The sequence below is a fragment of the Oncorhynchus mykiss genome, chromosome 13, assembly GCF_013265735.2.
Source record: "Oncorhynchus mykiss isolate Arlee chromosome 13, USDA_OmykA_1.1, whole genome shotgun sequence".
Lineage (NCBI taxonomy): Eukaryota > Metazoa > Chordata > Actinopteri > Salmoniformes > Salmonidae > Oncorhynchus > Oncorhynchus mykiss.
This window is the reverse complement of record NC_048577.1, coordinates 51,343,811-51,360,021: the sequence shown is the minus strand read 5'-3', so window position 1 is coordinate 51,360,021 and position 16,211 is coordinate 51,343,811. Positions and strand designations below refer to the sequence as shown.

Here is a 16,211-nt window from a genome sequence, read left to right as displayed (position 1 = left end):
ATAAGGTAACTAAAAAAGAGAGTTGTTTACTGTTAGAGGAATTCTAAATTCCTCTGTATTATTTCCCAATCAGAATTCATTAATGCATTCTAAAGGGATTATAAGACCCAATATTTTTATAAGAATGGACAGAGCCCTGGTCTTAAAAGTCAGGTAACAGCGTTTAATTCAAGAGCGTACTGGTACATACACATTTTTCCACAGGTTATAAACTGAAAATGACGTCAGCGTTTTCTAAATGTTCTCTCTCTATCTATCTCATGACACTAGTAGAGAGGCCCTATAGTTCTCGAGCCTTCCCTCCTCGCCTGAAGCCAAGGTCCGTCATTGTAAATCAGCATTCTAGACAGTCTGGAGATAGTTCATTCATTTGTACAAATGAACAGACCGTCATTGTTACTAAACTCCTGACTATATTATATACAATTGGGAATGGGAGCAAGAGAGAAAATGCATATATGTACAGTACATAATAGCATTTGTACTAGTCAGTCCTGATTGAAATGTATACATAATTAGTCATCATTGATAAAAATTTCCTTAACATTTACCTAGACATTTTTCAGGTGAGTCAGCTGTGAAGTTCATCCACTGTGATGATGATCTGAACCCAGGAGCACATTGACAGTAGAAGCTTCCATTGGTGTTGATGCATGCTGCATTCTTACCACAGATATGTGGTGTTTCAGTGTCATAGTTATAGTCATCACTAGGAGGATTACACTCATTCTCATCTGGGGTCAAAAACAGAGTTATTGAGAGTGTGAAGAGGTAGAATGGTTGGGGAATGGGAATGGTCATTTAAAATATAACAGACAAAGTTGAAGTCAGAAGTTTACATACACCATAGCGAAATACATTTAAACTCCATTTTTCACAATTCCTAACATTTAATCCAATGTTAAATGTCCAAATAATAGAGAATGATTTATTTCTGCTTTTATTTCTTACATCACATTCCCAGTGGGTCAGAAGTTTACATACACTCAATTAGTATTTGGTAGTGTTGCCTTTAAAATTGTTTAACTCAGGTCAAACGTTTCAGATAGCCTTCCACAATCTTCCCACAATAAGTAGGGTGAATTTTGGCCCATTCCTCCTGACAGAGCTGGTGTAACTGAATCAGGTTTGTAAGCCTCCTTGCTCGTACACGCTTTTTCAATTCTGCCCACATTTTCTATGGGATTGAGGTCAGGGCTTTGTGATGGCCACTCCAATACCTTGACTTTGTTAAGCCATTTTGACAACTTTGGAGGTGTGCTTGGGGTCATTGTCCATTTTGAAGACCCATTTGCGACCAAGCTTTAACTTCATGACTGATGTCTTGTGATGTTGCTTCAATATATCCACGTAATTTTCCTCCCTATGATGCCATTTATTTTTTGAAGTGCACCAGTCCCTCCTGCAGCAAAGCACTCCCACAACATGATGCTGCCACCCCTGTGCTTCACGGTTGGGATGGTGATCTTCAGCTTGCAAGCATCCCCCTTTTTCCTCCAAACATAACGATGGTCATTATTTCCAATCGGTTCTATTTTTGTTTCATCAGACCAGAGGACATTTCTCCAAAAAGTACGATCTTTGTCCCCATGTAAAGTTGTAAACGGTAGTCCGGCTTTTTTAATGGAGGTTTTGGAGCAGTGGCTTCTTCCTTGCTGAGCGGCCTTTCAGGTTATGTCGATATAGGACTCGTTTTTACTATGGATATAGATACTTTTGTACCTGTTTCCTCCAGCCTCTTCACAAGGTCCTTTGCTGTTGTTCTGGGATTGATTTGCACTTTTCGCACCAAAGTACATTCATCTCTAGGAGACAGAATGCGTCTCCATCCTGAGCGGTATGATGGCTGTGTTGTCCCATGGTGTTTATACTTGCGTACTATTGTTTGTACAGATGAACGTGGTACCTTCAGGCATTTGGAAATTGCTCCCAAGGATGAACCAGACTTGTGGAGGTCTACAAGATTTTTCTGAGGTCTCAGCTGATTTCTTTTGATTTTCCCATGATGTCTAGCAAAGAGGCACCAAGTTTGAAAGTAGGCCTTGAAATACATCCACAGGTACACCTCCAATTGACTTAAATGATGTTAATAAGCCTATCAGAAGCTTCTAAAGCCATGACATAATTTTCTGGAATTTTACAAGCTGTTTAAAGGCACAGTCAACTTTAGTGTATGTAAACTTCTGACCCACTGGAATTGTAATACAGTGAATTATAGGGGAAATGATCTGTCTGGAAACAATTGTTGGAAAAATTACTTGTCATACACAAAGTAGATGTCCTAACCGACTTGCCAAAACTATAGTTTGTGAAGACATTTATGGAGTGGTTGAAAATACGAGTTTTAATGACTCCAACGTAAGTGTATGTAAACTTCCGACTTCAACTCTATATAGAAGATATAATACAAGACAGACATGTACATACCAATGCAATGTTTCCCATTTGTAGAGAATCCTTTAGGACAGCCTGATACATGTTCCATCAGCAGGGCAAGGTGAAGAGCTGCAGAGTAAGCAACAGGCAGATTCTACAATAAGTTGTCCCATTATCGTATGGTCAGTGCTATCCTGGATACTTGGAACATCCCTACCCTAAAGCCTAACCTTAACCTTAACCCTCACCTTACCCTAACCTTCACCCTTACCTTTTTACATTTCAAATTCAATATGGTAGGGACGTCCCAAGGATCCTGGATAGCACAGAACATTAATGGTATTGGGGGAGTAACAAAACTACTTTTGTAGAACCGACCTTTGACTATGGTTGTGACGGCAGGGTAGCCTAGTGGTTAGAGAGTTGGACTAGTTACCGAAAGGTTGCAAGTTCAAATCCCCAAGCTGACAAGGTACAAAACTGTCGTTCTGCCCCTGAACAGGCAGTTAACCCACTGTTCCTAGGCCTTCATTGAAAATAAGAATTTGTTATTAACTGACTTGCCTAGTTAAATAAAGGTAAAATAAATAAAAAAAATAATCAGTTGGAGAAGTTTCAGGCACAAACTTGCAGCAATAGTTTGTAAAGGTTTATCTCTCTCTGTTCAAAAAGGTATACCCCCTATCTGGATCTCAGCAGATTGTTCCTACGGCAACTGTGCTCACAGGATATGCCCATAATAACCCCTGAATTGCACACGGCTGTCCGGAGGTGACCATTTCCTCTTTACCAGGAAGCCATCACCTGGCATGGGACTGTGTGATAACGACTGTAGACCTCAGTCTGTATGATAGTAAATGGGTAGTCAGTCCATTGTGGTAATGGGTAGAGAGAGGCAGCAGTAGTGTGGAATGTTGTGGTCAGAGAGAGAGTCTTCTTAAACAATCTGTAGGCACTGTTTAAGTTGGTGCGCTCTGTTTCACTCTAACTAGTAAAAAATATTAAGGAACCATCTGTCAATGTTCTCTGATACAGTAGCTTTGTTCTCTCCCTTCACAACCCTCCATTTATCCTCCCCCACTTCATCTGCCAACCAGACTGACACTAACTTTCCAGTTGCTACCATTGAACTGAGTAGCAGAATGGATCTTCCGTGTTTTCCCTCCACAGATAACTGTTTTGCCAGAGTGTGACAGTTGACATCATGGCTTGTCATTATTCTACCCTTAGTTGCCTCCCAAAGCTTATAATCTATTTCCCCTTGCATAGCTTTCAAGATGGCGCTGATAGACATGGTCGCCCTGTTCATGGCTCCTTATGTTATTTCTCACCTTATTAGCTCAGAACATCCTTTGCATTATTACATACAGCCAGAAATAACTTTTGAATATTAGAGCGGCGGTAACTCACAAGCATTTTTGCCAGAAATATAACTTTCCTGAATTTGACCCTTTGACCAATCGGAATCCATGCTTCAAGATTGTTTTGATCATGCGGACAGAGATGTTCCGGGTTGCTTCTGTGAATAACATTGACATATACACTGACACGGTGACTGAGTTCATCAGGAAGTGCATAGGGGATGTTGTTCCCACTGTGACTTAAAACTGTGGATAGATGGCAGCATTCGTGTAAAACCACCGCAAAGTGACTGGGAATATAGTTGAGTACAAACAGTCCAGTTATGCCCTTCGTAAGGCATTCAAACGACAAGGGTGCGTGATCAGCCCCCTTGTGTACTCCCTGTTCACCCATGACTGCGTGGCCACGTTCGTCACGTTTGTTTGCAGACGACAAAACAGTAGTAGGCCTGATACCAACAATGACGAGACAACCTACAGGGAAAGGGGTGAGGGCCCTGGGGGAGTGGTGCCAGAAATATAACCTGTCCAACTTCAACAAAACAAAGGACCAGATTGTGGACAGCAGAGGGAGCACACCCCCATCCACATCTACGGGACCGCAGTGGAGAAAGTGAAAAGCTTCAAGGTCCTTGGCGCACACATCACTGACAATCTGAAATGGTCCACCCACACAGACAGTGTGGCGACAAAGGCGCAACAGTGCCTCTTCAACCTCAGGAAGCTGAAGAAATTCAGCTTGGCCCATAAGACCCACAAACTTTTACAGATGCACCATTGAGAGCATCCTCTCGGGCTGTATCACCGCCTGTTACGGCAACTGTACCGTCCACAAAGACGGGGCTCTCCAGAGGGTAGTCTGGTCTGCCCAATGTATTACCCGGGGCACACTGCCTGCCCTCCAGGACATCTACAGCACCCGGTGTCACAGGAAGGCCAGGAAGACCATCATGGACCTCAGCCACCCGAGCCACGCCTTCTGGATGGTTGCGGGGTGAACAGGCCGAGGTCAGTACAGGTGCAGCATCAAAGCTGGAACCAAGAGACTGAAAAACAGCTTCTATCTCAAGGCCATCAGACTGTTAAATAGTCACCACTGGCTGGCCACCGGCCAATATCCTGCCCTGAACTTTAATCACTGTCACTAGACCGCTATCACCTGGTTACTCTACCATGCACCTTAGAGGCTGATGCCCTATGTACATAGTCATGGAACACTGGTCACTTTACATACTGTTTTATATACTCCGTACTCCAAGATTGCTTGTCCTAATATTTCTATATTTCTTAATTCCAGTATTTTACTTTTTAGATGTGTATTGTTACTGCAAGCATTTCGCTACACCCCCAATAACATCTGCTAAATATGTGTGTGACCAATAACACTTTATTTGATACTTCTAAATTCTAAAGAATGTGACAAGGTTTCAGCCATTGAGACACTAACTAACCAAATGCACATAAAGAGGGATAGTCACCTCTCCTCAATTAGCCACCCCTTACAATGTGTCATCAAAGACTTCCTGTCTTCTTCACGGCAGCGAGAAATCACACTGAATGTTATCACCTCGCTGTGATGTCATGGCAACAAGGATATTTTTTTAATCTCAAAGTGTGTGTGTGTGTGCATGCATGAGGGGTGTGAGTGTTATCAGACTGTGGGGTGCTTCAGGGGAGATCAGAGTATAGATACCACTGTTAAAGGCAGAGGAACAGAGGGTCTATTTAGAGAGAGGGACCCAGAGTCTAGGATGAAGAATAGGGAGAGTGTCTCTCTCTGTCTACTGCTAATTCCTCTGACTGTGCTCCTTCAGGCTTTTAGTCCTCAGATTCCCAAAAGTCATTCAGTGTTATGACAACGGTCTGTCCTTTAGGTTCCATTCAGTTCTGATGAGTGTCATTGTTTCCATTTCAAGAGCTGTGTCCCTATTGCTCTGTCTTACTCAATGAACCAGTAAAAAGTACTTGATGATTTTCCACTTACTGGAAATAAGTTATAAATGCTAATGCCGTAAAAGGGATTCCACAAGGAAGCAAGACAGATCTATTAGCCACATGTAAAATAGTTGCAATAAACTGAACTCAATTTCAACAGGCTATTAACAGGATTTTAAATGGATTCCAACCTTGGCACACAATGGCACGTTGTCGCCTCAAATATCTCAAAGGAACTTGCTGTGCTCTCCCCCCTACCTTGTCTTCGATGTTCTCAAATGTTATGATTAAACCACTATATCAGTAAACCTGCAATTACTGAGAAGAACGATACATTTCTGCTGTCATCTGACTCATTTCAATACAAAGGATTAAAATAGCTCACAGTGGTGTAAAGTAGTTCAGTAAAAATACTTTAAAGTACTACTTAAGTAGATTTTTGGTGTATCTGTACTTCACTCTTTATGTTGACAACTTTTACTTCACTAGATTCCTAAAGAAAATGTACTTTTTACTCCATACATTTTCCTTCACACCCAAAGGAACTCATTGCATTTTGAATGCTTAACAGGACAGGAAAATGGTCCAATTTACACCCTTAAGAGAACATCCCTGGTCAGCCCTACTGCCTGGCGGACTCACTAAGGACAAATGCTTTGTTTGTACATGATGTCTGAGTGTTGGAGTGTGCCCCTGGCTAACCATACATTTTTAAAACAAGAATTGTGCCTTCTGGTTTGCATAGTATAAGGAATCTGAAAGGATATATACATTTACTTTTGATACTTAAGTACATTTAAAACCAAAAACCTTTAGACTTTTACTCAAGTAGTATTTAACTGGGTGACTTTCACTTTTACTTGAGTAATATTCTATAAAAAGGTACCTTTAATTTTCCTTAAGTATGACAATTGGGTACTTTTTCCACCACTGACTCCAACATTCTGCTTTACTTAATAACATTTTCCAGTTGTTCCTAAATGTAGTTTCAGCTTATGTCAGAAATGATGTCTAATGCAATCTGAGAGTAGCCTGGTCCCAGATCTGTTTGTTTGGCATGTGACCATGACCATAGGGGTTGTCAAGACACCCTACATTACTCATCTCATATGTATATACTGTACTCTATACCATCTACTGCATCTTGCCTATGCCGTTCTGTACCATCACTTATCACATATTCATTCCTTTACATGTGTGTGTGTGTGTGTGTATGAGGTAGTAGTTGTGAAATTGTTAGGTTAGATTACTCGTTGGATATTACTGCATTGTCGGAACTAGAAGCACAAGCATTTCGCTACACCTGCATTAACATCTGCTGACCATGTGTCTGTGACAAATAAAATGTGATCTGATTTGACAGTAAGAACAGATCTTGGAGCAGGCTAAACTGAGAGGTGTTCAACCCTGTAGTGACTTCCTGTGGGACCCTGATCATGATGACCTGCCAATGAATTTGCACGTTAGCATTTCAGGCAAATTTAAGTCAAATGATCACTTAGTTATGCTTTGATATCAATGGGAGACTAAGTGAAAATTCAAGTTATGATGTGATATCAATGGGAGACTAAGTGAGAATTCAAGTTATGATTTGGCCTCTTCAAGTCTTTTACTTTACTCTTCATCTAACCATCCCCGACCAAACATAAACACTGTCTGATTTAGTGCTTTCTCTCCCAAACACACAACCTTCTCCATGGCAACATGACTTCTGTGTAAACAGTTTACAAAAAGGACTCACCCAGAATCAGGAGATGCAGTCTGCCTGTCATGGTGAAGAAGAATCTCACTATCTCTATGAGAATCACAACGCACAAGATTAGACCAGGGCTGAAACTCTGCCCCTATCTGAACGGTCTATTCAAAAGTGTGATAAAGATCCGTCTTCTCTTCTTCTCAGGAGTTTCTCCAAACTTCTCAGGGTTGTTTTACTGAAGAAAAATGGCACCCGTATCCATCAACTCAGTCAAGCTTCTGTCTAGTAGATTGAGCTCTGCTGACATCACCAAATGAGAGAGAAAATGACAAGTAGTCACTGTGCTCTCATCACTTGCCTAGAACTCTCTGTCTCTGACTCGCTCTCCTTCTCTTCCACCCTGTGTGTTTGGCTGTGGTGGTCTGGGCTGTGTCTGGCTCACTGACATACTAAGAGGTTTCTGGGCAGTTTCAGCTGAGCCGCTGGTGTTGAGTCACGCCCCTGAAATAAGGGGGGGGGGGGGGGGAATGAGGTTGGAGGACGAGGGGGGTTTAGCAACTGCTGCTGTTTTTATTTTTTGATCTCTGCTCTTTAGGGTTCCATGACAACATGACCTAAACTGGCCTCTCCAATTTAAGGGGCTTTATTGGCAAGGAAAACATTTCTTTAAATTGCCAAAGCAAGTGAAATAAGTGTGTACTCTGTTTAGGGCCAAATAGCATTCTAGTTTGCTCTGTTTTTGTTTAATTCTTTCCAATGTGTCAAGTAATTATCTTTTTGTTCTCTCATGATTTGATTGGGTCTAATTGTGTTGCTGTCCTGGGGCTCTGTGGGGTCTGTTTGTGAACAGAGCCCCAGGACCAGCTTGCTTAGGGGACTCTTCTCCAGGTTCATGTCTCTGTAGGTGATGGCTTTGTTATGGAAGTTTTAGGAATTGCTTCCTTTTAGGTGGTCTCCTCGTTCTCTCTCTCTAAAGGAATAGAGACATTTCAAATGTCATTATGGATATACACTATGATGTGCAAATAGTTTCCACCCCCTCTCTTTCTATCTACAACCTTGTTTTCCACTTCCTCCACTCTATCAGACTGTATGGTCTAAATTGAATCAGACATTAAGGAGTCTGGGTAGTGAGACTGTTCATTGTTATACAGAACACTGCTTGGACACACTCCCATAGGCTGTGGTTGTCTATTAATGGTGGTGATGACAAATATATGGTTCTCTCCTTTTCGTCTTTGAGCAGATGGCGTCTGTTCATACTGATAACAATGTAACAATGTAGTGTAATGTACAAAGCTCCCAGTGGAATCCATTAACAATGGACATTAAAATCAACTTTTTTTTCTGGGAGCTGTGGGTAAATCAAATGTTATGATTTAAAGTAAAACATTTATTTTAAAGCTCTGTTTTCTAAAAGTATAGGACAGAAAACAGAATAGTCATCCACACAAACCACAGGATTAGCATAATTTTGAAAGTGTGGTTTATTTTGTAAAGACACAGAAAATGCAGTCAACATTTTTCTCAAAGGAACAATATCATCGTTGCTGTTGTGTCATAATCAATTTCTTTAGGATTTTAACTATTAATGCCACTTTCTTAACTTCTTGTAACTAGGGGGCAGTATTTTCATTTTTGGGAAATAGACGGGCTATTTTGTCAGGACAAGATGCTAGAATATGCATATAATTGACAGCTTAGGATAGAAAACTAAAGTTTCCAAAACTGTAAAAATATTGTCTGTGTATAACAGAACTGACATTGCAGGCGAAAGCCTGAGAAATCCAATCCGGAAGTGACTCATGTTTTGAAAGCTCTGCGTTCCGATGCGTCCCTATTGAGCAGTGCTATCAACCAGATTCCTTTTTTTATGTATTCCAAGGTGTCTACAGCATTTTGACATAGTTTCACGCATTTATGTTGAAGAATGAGCGTAAGCGACTATATTGCGTAAGTGGTCACCTGATGGCTCTCAGTGATTTGTGACCAAGTTGCCTACTGCTAGCTGGACATAATGCTATGCTAGGCTATCAATAAACTTACACAAATGCTTGTCTTGCTTTGGCTGTAAAGCATATTTTCAAAATCTGAGATGACAGGGTGATTAACAAAAGACTAAGCTGTGTTCCAATATATTTCACTTGTGATTTCATGAATATAAATATTTTCTAGTAATATATGTCCGTTGCGTTATGCTAATTAGTGTCAGTCGATGATTACGATCCCAGACCAGGGATGGGTAGTTACAGACATTCGTTGTCATACTGTGTCACGTTCTGACCTTAGTTCCTTTGTTTTGTCTTTGTTTAGTATGGTCACGGCGTGAGTTGGGGTGGACAGTCTGTTTGTTTTTCTATGTTGGTGTCTGAGTTCGGCCTAGTATGGTTCTCAATCAGAGGCAGGTGTCGTTGTCTCTGAGAATCATACTTAGGTGGCCTTTTTTCCACCTGTGTTTCGTGGGTGTTTGTCTTCCGTGTCAGTGTTTGTCGCCACACGGGACTGTTTCGTTGATGCACGTTATTGGTTTGTTCCAGTGTTCTGTTGTTTTTATTAAACATTATGGACACTTACCACGCTGCGTTTTGGTCCTCCGATGCTTCTCGCTACTCCTCTTCAGAAGAGGACGAGATCCGTTACACTGTAACACATCTTCAACAGTATATCAACTGTACTTCTGCTAGTCTTGCTAGTACAGTTATGATTTGTCTTAGAAGAGGAAGAAGGAGGGCTGAGAGCAAAGAAGCCGAGTGCAACGTGGCGTTTCTGACAATGTTATAGAGACAGTTCTTTTTGGTCATGGTGTTGTCAACACCTTAGTGGCAGACCTCACCACTGTAGGCACTTAATTTGATCACAGGAAATGCAGATAAGTTTTGTAATTTACATTCATTCATTGAAAACCCACACTAACACACATGAACAGTATTCCACTTTTCATGTAGCCTCATTTTGACCAACCTATAACCATCTGGGCACAGAGAGACCCAGATGCAGACACAGGAGGCAGATGGTTCGCGTTTCTGATATTTATTAGTTTCCAAGGGACAGGCAAGAGAATGGTCGTGGACAGGCAAAAAGATCACAATAAGGTCAGAGTCCAGGAGGTACAGAGTGGCAGGCAGGCTCGAGGTCAGGGCAGGCAGTATGGTCAGGCAGGCGGGTTCAGAGTCAGGGCATGCAAGGGTCAAAACCGGGAGGACTAGCAAAAGAGAGAATAGAAAAAGCAGGAGCACGGGACCAAATCCTGTTGCTGCAGGATTATTTTACATCTTATCCAGAGCAATTTACAGTAGTGAGTGGATACGTTTTTTTACTCTTATCCAGTACTGGTCCCCGTGCGAATCGAACACACCACTGGCATGGCAAACACCATGCTCTACCAACCGGTCAAATGAAGATCCTAAACCTGTAAGAAGGGTTATATACAGTATAAATGTCCTAAAGCAAACATATCTACCTGTCTCAGAGAGAGTAGTCTGAGAGGTCATGTCATGGAACCCTAAAGAGCAGAGATCAACAAAATGACTAGGGAATGCATTTATTTCCATGACCACATTAAAAGCAATTCTAGATTGACCAATGTAGATATTTTCAAAACATGCAACTTAAAACGTATATTTTACCGAATCTTTTGGACGCCAGAGTAATGTTGAGGGAATCCTATTTGTGTCAGAACTATATTTGTATGATATACAAAACTTGAAGAGCCTATCCAACTATCCAATCTCTTTAAAAAATAAAACTATTGGAACCAAGACTTAAAAGGACTGATATTGGCACAAGAGTGAGGAAATATTGGAACATAAAACACAATTACAGGTAACAAATGTACTCTTAATCCAGTGTAAACTAATGTATTACACAAGAGACAACATTCACAAATTCTACAGCTCAATGGCAGTCATTTTAACAATGACTCAATAATACATGCCTTCTGGGAATGCTCGAAAATCAGTGTTCCGTCTGTCTGCGGTGTGAGCATGTGTGTCTGGGCAGGTGTGATGTAATGGATGTTTTGTAATGTTTCCATGTGTATGTTTACATTTTTTATTTTATTTTTTAAACATACTAAATAATTATTTTTACACACCTTCCTAATCTTGATTTGCACCCTGTTTTGCTCTCAGAACAGCCTGAATTCGTCGGGGCTTGGACTATGTTGAAAGCGTTCGACAGGGATGCTGGTCAATCTTGACCCAATGCTTCCTGAAGTTGGGTGAAGTTGGCTGGATGTCCTTTAGGTGGTGGACCATTCTTGATACACACAGGAAACTAATCAGCGTGAAAACCTCAGCACCGTTGCGGTTCTTGACACACCTGGCACCTACTACCATACCCCATTCAAAGGCACTTAAATCTTTTGTCTTGCCCATTCACCTTCTGAATGACAGACATACAATCCATGTCTCAATTGCCTCAAGGTTTAAAATCATTCATGAACCTGTCTCCTCCTTCATCCACACTGATTGAAGTGGATTTAACAGGTGGCATCAATGAGGGAGCTTAGCTTTCACCTGGTCAGTCTGTCATAGAAAGAGCAGGTGTTTTGTTTTGTGCATTCAGTGTATATACTAACTAATGCAAATGGGTCCTTACCTCCCATCTTATAACTCTTACGTCCCAATGAATGTATACAGGGTCTGTTCATACAAGTATAGCTCTGTCTAATTTGGGTCTTGGGGTGAGGACATTTGGGTGACGGGTGGGAACCGCCATCTGGAATACGCCAGTGTTCCTCGCTCCTAAACAATAGCACAGGCATGGAGCTCTGGTGACCTGTGGACCTAGTGGTGACAGACAACTGGCATGGCATGGCCTTGACTAGATTTGTTCTGGTGCCCAGGGAGGAGCAGCAGTTTTGCTGTACTGTGTGACTAGAATCTGACCCGGGCAAGACTTTAGTGGTGCCAACAATGGGATCAAAGAATTCCTAGATTCCTAGTGTGGGTCTGTTGTACGTACTGCCTGTAGGCGCCAAGGATTCTTATGACTTATCACTGCCAATAATTCATCTAGTGTAGCTCATTTCCCAACAACTTTCTTACAATACATAAAAACAAAAATAATAGTTTAGTGGGAAGATGTACTTCCTAAGACTCACAATGAGTATGTACACAAAGCCTTTGCTTTAGATAATGTAGTTCTTATACATAGGATTACAACAGTATTTAGCCTGCTGTACATGTTCTGGACCCTACTAGAAAAGAAGTGGAGCACAGATGTATGAAGAGTCCACCACAGACTGTATTCAGAGCTGACGTTAAAGCCAGTCAGTGAGACTGGGCTACAGTACCAAGGAAAATAAAACATTTCACTAAATACAGAAAAACCCTAAATCATGTCAAATGTCATGTCAGATTAAAGTTTGCCCTTCTGTTTTTGTCACGACCTGACCATAGAAAGCCTGTTTTCTATGGTAGAGTAGGTCAGTGCGTGACTAGGGGTTTTAGTCTAGTTTATTATTTCTATGTGGGGTTCTAGGTTTAATTTTCTATGTTGGGGTTTGTATGATTCCCAATTAGAGGAAGCTGGTAATCGTTGTCTATAATTGGGGATCATACTTGGGGATCATAGTTGCATTTTTCAACCTGTGGGCTATGGGATATTGTTTGAATGTTTGCTTTGAGTTTGTTGTAGTCATGGTTTGTTTGTTCATTGTTTAGTCTTTGCTAAAGTTTCACTTCTTTAATAAATTGTGGAACTCAACGTCCGACATTCATTATTACGAACATCGTGACAGTTTTACCCTTTATCATATTACCCCAGAAATGGGCATGTTCACCATAATAGCCTGACTGATTGTAATGCATAGTTCAATGTCTAGTTTGGATTTACATTTGTTTGAGCTGTCAACCAACTTGAATTGAATGTGAATTCAACTTGAAATCAACCACATTTCACCCTGTCATCGGATTTCGGTTAAAAGTTAGGTGAAAAAAATACAACATTCCCTTACGTTAATGAATTTTTGCAAACCCAATCAGTTTTTTTGGGTTGAAATGACATGGAAACAGTGATGCAATGTTTTTGCACAGTGGGTAAGTGGTTTGCACTGATCTTGGAGTGATTTTTTTTATGGGTCATTGTACATTCACTTCACACACCAGTTTATTCTGTCCCAAAGTTCCTCCTCTAGCCATTCAACACACAATTCCACACAGTCCCGTTATATGCTAGCGAGCCAATCACAGGCCAATAGATATGATCTTGGCACGGTTTCAGCTCATCCTGATGTCTCCTCACCCCTTTTCCTGTTCCTGCAGATGATGAATAAATTTGACAAATGTTTGGGCTTTATTTTGGATCTGTTTTTTGTGTTTCTTTCTAAAGGCTCAAACAATAGACAGCCCTCAAACATGGGCTGCCTGTCTCAACTACTGAAAAGTCATTACAAGATAACAAAATGATCTAATATCTAGTATAGATCATGTCTTCACAGCTCGCTCTGTGACTTCCTTGCTCTCTTACTCTACGCCAGCCTTTTATAAAGCAGAATATATTTAACTCAACCCTGAAAACCACCCCCTCATAACCACATCCTCTTATAAAACAAGCTGTTGCTCTGCAACCAATGAACTGTTGAGCTACAAACATAAACAGAACTGTTGCATCGTGTCAAGCATTACAGCAGCACCACCACATAGCTGATATACTGCACTGGATAGATAATTACGTTTTGATTACTTTCATGGAAAAAAAAATGTTAAAATGAGAGCACCTTGCCTGTCCACAATGGAAAGTGGCACTAACACCAGTCTGAGGTGGTTGACCACAGCTTCAGAACTTTCACTAGTGTGTGAACAACGTGGTACTGTCGGCTGTACAGTACAGTGTGTAGGCAAAAGGGTACCGACCCTGGTCCCACTGTTAATCAGCCCCTGAATAGATAGCCTGGTCCCAGATCTGTTTGTGCCAGTGGCGTGACAATGACCATAGGGGTTGGCAAGACAGCGCAAACAGATCTGGGACCAGGCTATTGAATAGATACCCTGATGGTGACATAGGTTCCATTTCCTGGCAGCTGTTTTAGGAACGCTGTAAAATCTGCTGCTTCCTGTGACAGGGTAAGGATAGTGAGGTAGAGACGTTGGTTAGATATTTTTCAATAAAATCTTCTCATTTTATGAGGCCTGTCCTATTAAACTTTTCGGAAATCAGTATGGCCATAGGTTACGTATAGTATGACAGGCAGTATGGCCATAGGTTACGTATAGTATGACAGGCAGTATGGCCATAGGTTACGTATAGTAGGACAGGCAGTATGGCCATAGGTTACGTATAGTAGGACAGGCAGTATGGCTATAGGTTACGTATAGTAGGACAGGCATTATGGCTATAGGTTACATCAAATTGTATTTAACTAGGCAAGCCAGTTAAGAACAAATTCTTATTTACAATGACAGCCTAGCAAAAGGCTTCCTGCGGGGACGGGCCTGGGATTAAAAATAAAATATAAATATAGGACAACACACGTCACAACAAGAGACATCACCACATAAAGAGAGACCTAAGACAACAACATAGCAAGGCAGCAGCACATGACAAAACAGCATTGTAGCAACATAACAACATGGTAGCAACACAACATGGTAGCAGAACAAAACATGGTAGAAACATTATTGGGCAAAGTCAACAGCACAAAGGTCAAGAAGGTAAAGACAACAATACATCATACAAAGCAGCTACAACTGTCAGTAAGAGTGTCCATGATTGAGTCTTTGAATGAAGAGATTGAGATTAAACGACCCAGTTTGAGTGTTTGTTGCAGCTCGTTCCAGTCGCTAGCTGCAGCGAACTGAAAAGACGAGCGACCCAGGGATGTGTGTGCTTTGGGGACCTTTAACAGAATGTTAAAGCAGAACGGATGGTGTATGTGGAGGATGAGGGCTGCAGTAGATATCTCAGATAGGGGGGAGTGAGGCCTAAGAGTGTTTTATAAATACGCATCAACCAGTGGGTCTTGCGACGGGTATACAGAGATGACCAGTTTACAGAGGAGTATAGAGTGCAGTGATGTGTCCTATAAGGAGCATTGGTGGCAAATCTGATGGCTGAATGGTAAAGAACATCTAGCTGCTCGAGAGCACCCTTACCTGCCGATCTTTAAATTATGTCTCCGTAATCTAGCATGGTGTCACGATCGTCGTAAGAACATTTGGACCAAGGCGCAGCGTGATATGGGTTCCACATCTTTTTATTCGTGAAACGCACAAAAACAATAAAGCGCAAACGACAAGTGAATCTATGGCGTGCTCACAGGCAACTACACATAAACATGATCCCACAAAACACAGTGGGGAAATGGCTGTCTAAATATCATCCCCAATCAGAGACAACGATAAACAGCTGCCTCTGATTGGGAACCATACCAGACCAACATAGAAACAAAACAACCTAGATTACCCACCCTAGTCACCCCCCGACTTAACCAAATTAGAGAATAAAAAGGCTCTCTATGGTCAGGGCGTGACAGTGATACTCCCAAGTACTTGTATGAGGTGACTACCTCAAGCTCTAAACCCTCAGAGGTAGTAATCACACCTGTGGGGAGAGGGGCATTCTTCTTCCCCAACCACATGACCTTTATTTTGGAGGTGTTCAGAACAAGGTTAAGGGTAGAGAAATCTTGTTGGACACTAAGAAAGCTTTGTTGTAGAGAATTTAACACAAAATCTGGGGAGGGGCCAGCTGAGTACAAGACTGTATCATCTGCATATAAATGGATGAGAGAGCTTCCTACTGCCTGAGCTATGTTGCTGTAAATTGAGAAGAGTGTGGGGCCTAGGATCGAGCCTTGGGATTATACTTATACTATAACAGGCAGTGTGGCTATAGGTTAC

General features: G+C 41.5%; 1 protein-coding gene across 2 annotated transcripts in view; it reads right to left on the bottom strand.

Moving 5' to 3' along the window:
* Positions 1 to 15,644, bottom strand: part of LOC110486735 (adhesion G protein-coupled receptor E5) — a 29,614-nt gene extending 13,970 nt beyond the window's left edge. The window contains exons 1-3 of one of the 2 annotated variants that reach the window (XM_036941440.1): positions 15,465 to 15,644; positions 2,428 to 2,505; positions 552 to 734 (exon numbers count right to left, since the gene is read on the bottom strand). In XM_036941440.1, coding sequence (XP_036797335.1) covers positions 552 to 734; positions 2,428 to 2,485 — 241 coding nt within the window. In that variant the 5' untranslated portion in view covers positions 2,486 to 2,505; positions 15,465 to 15,644. Of the gene's footprint in view, positions 1 to 551; positions 735 to 2,427; positions 2,506 to 7,413; positions 7,825 to 15,464 lie in introns of those variants that run through there. The other variant, XM_021558558.2, reaches the window with a different exon arrangement.
* Between the last annotated feature and the right edge of the window lie 567 nt (positions 15,645 to 16,211).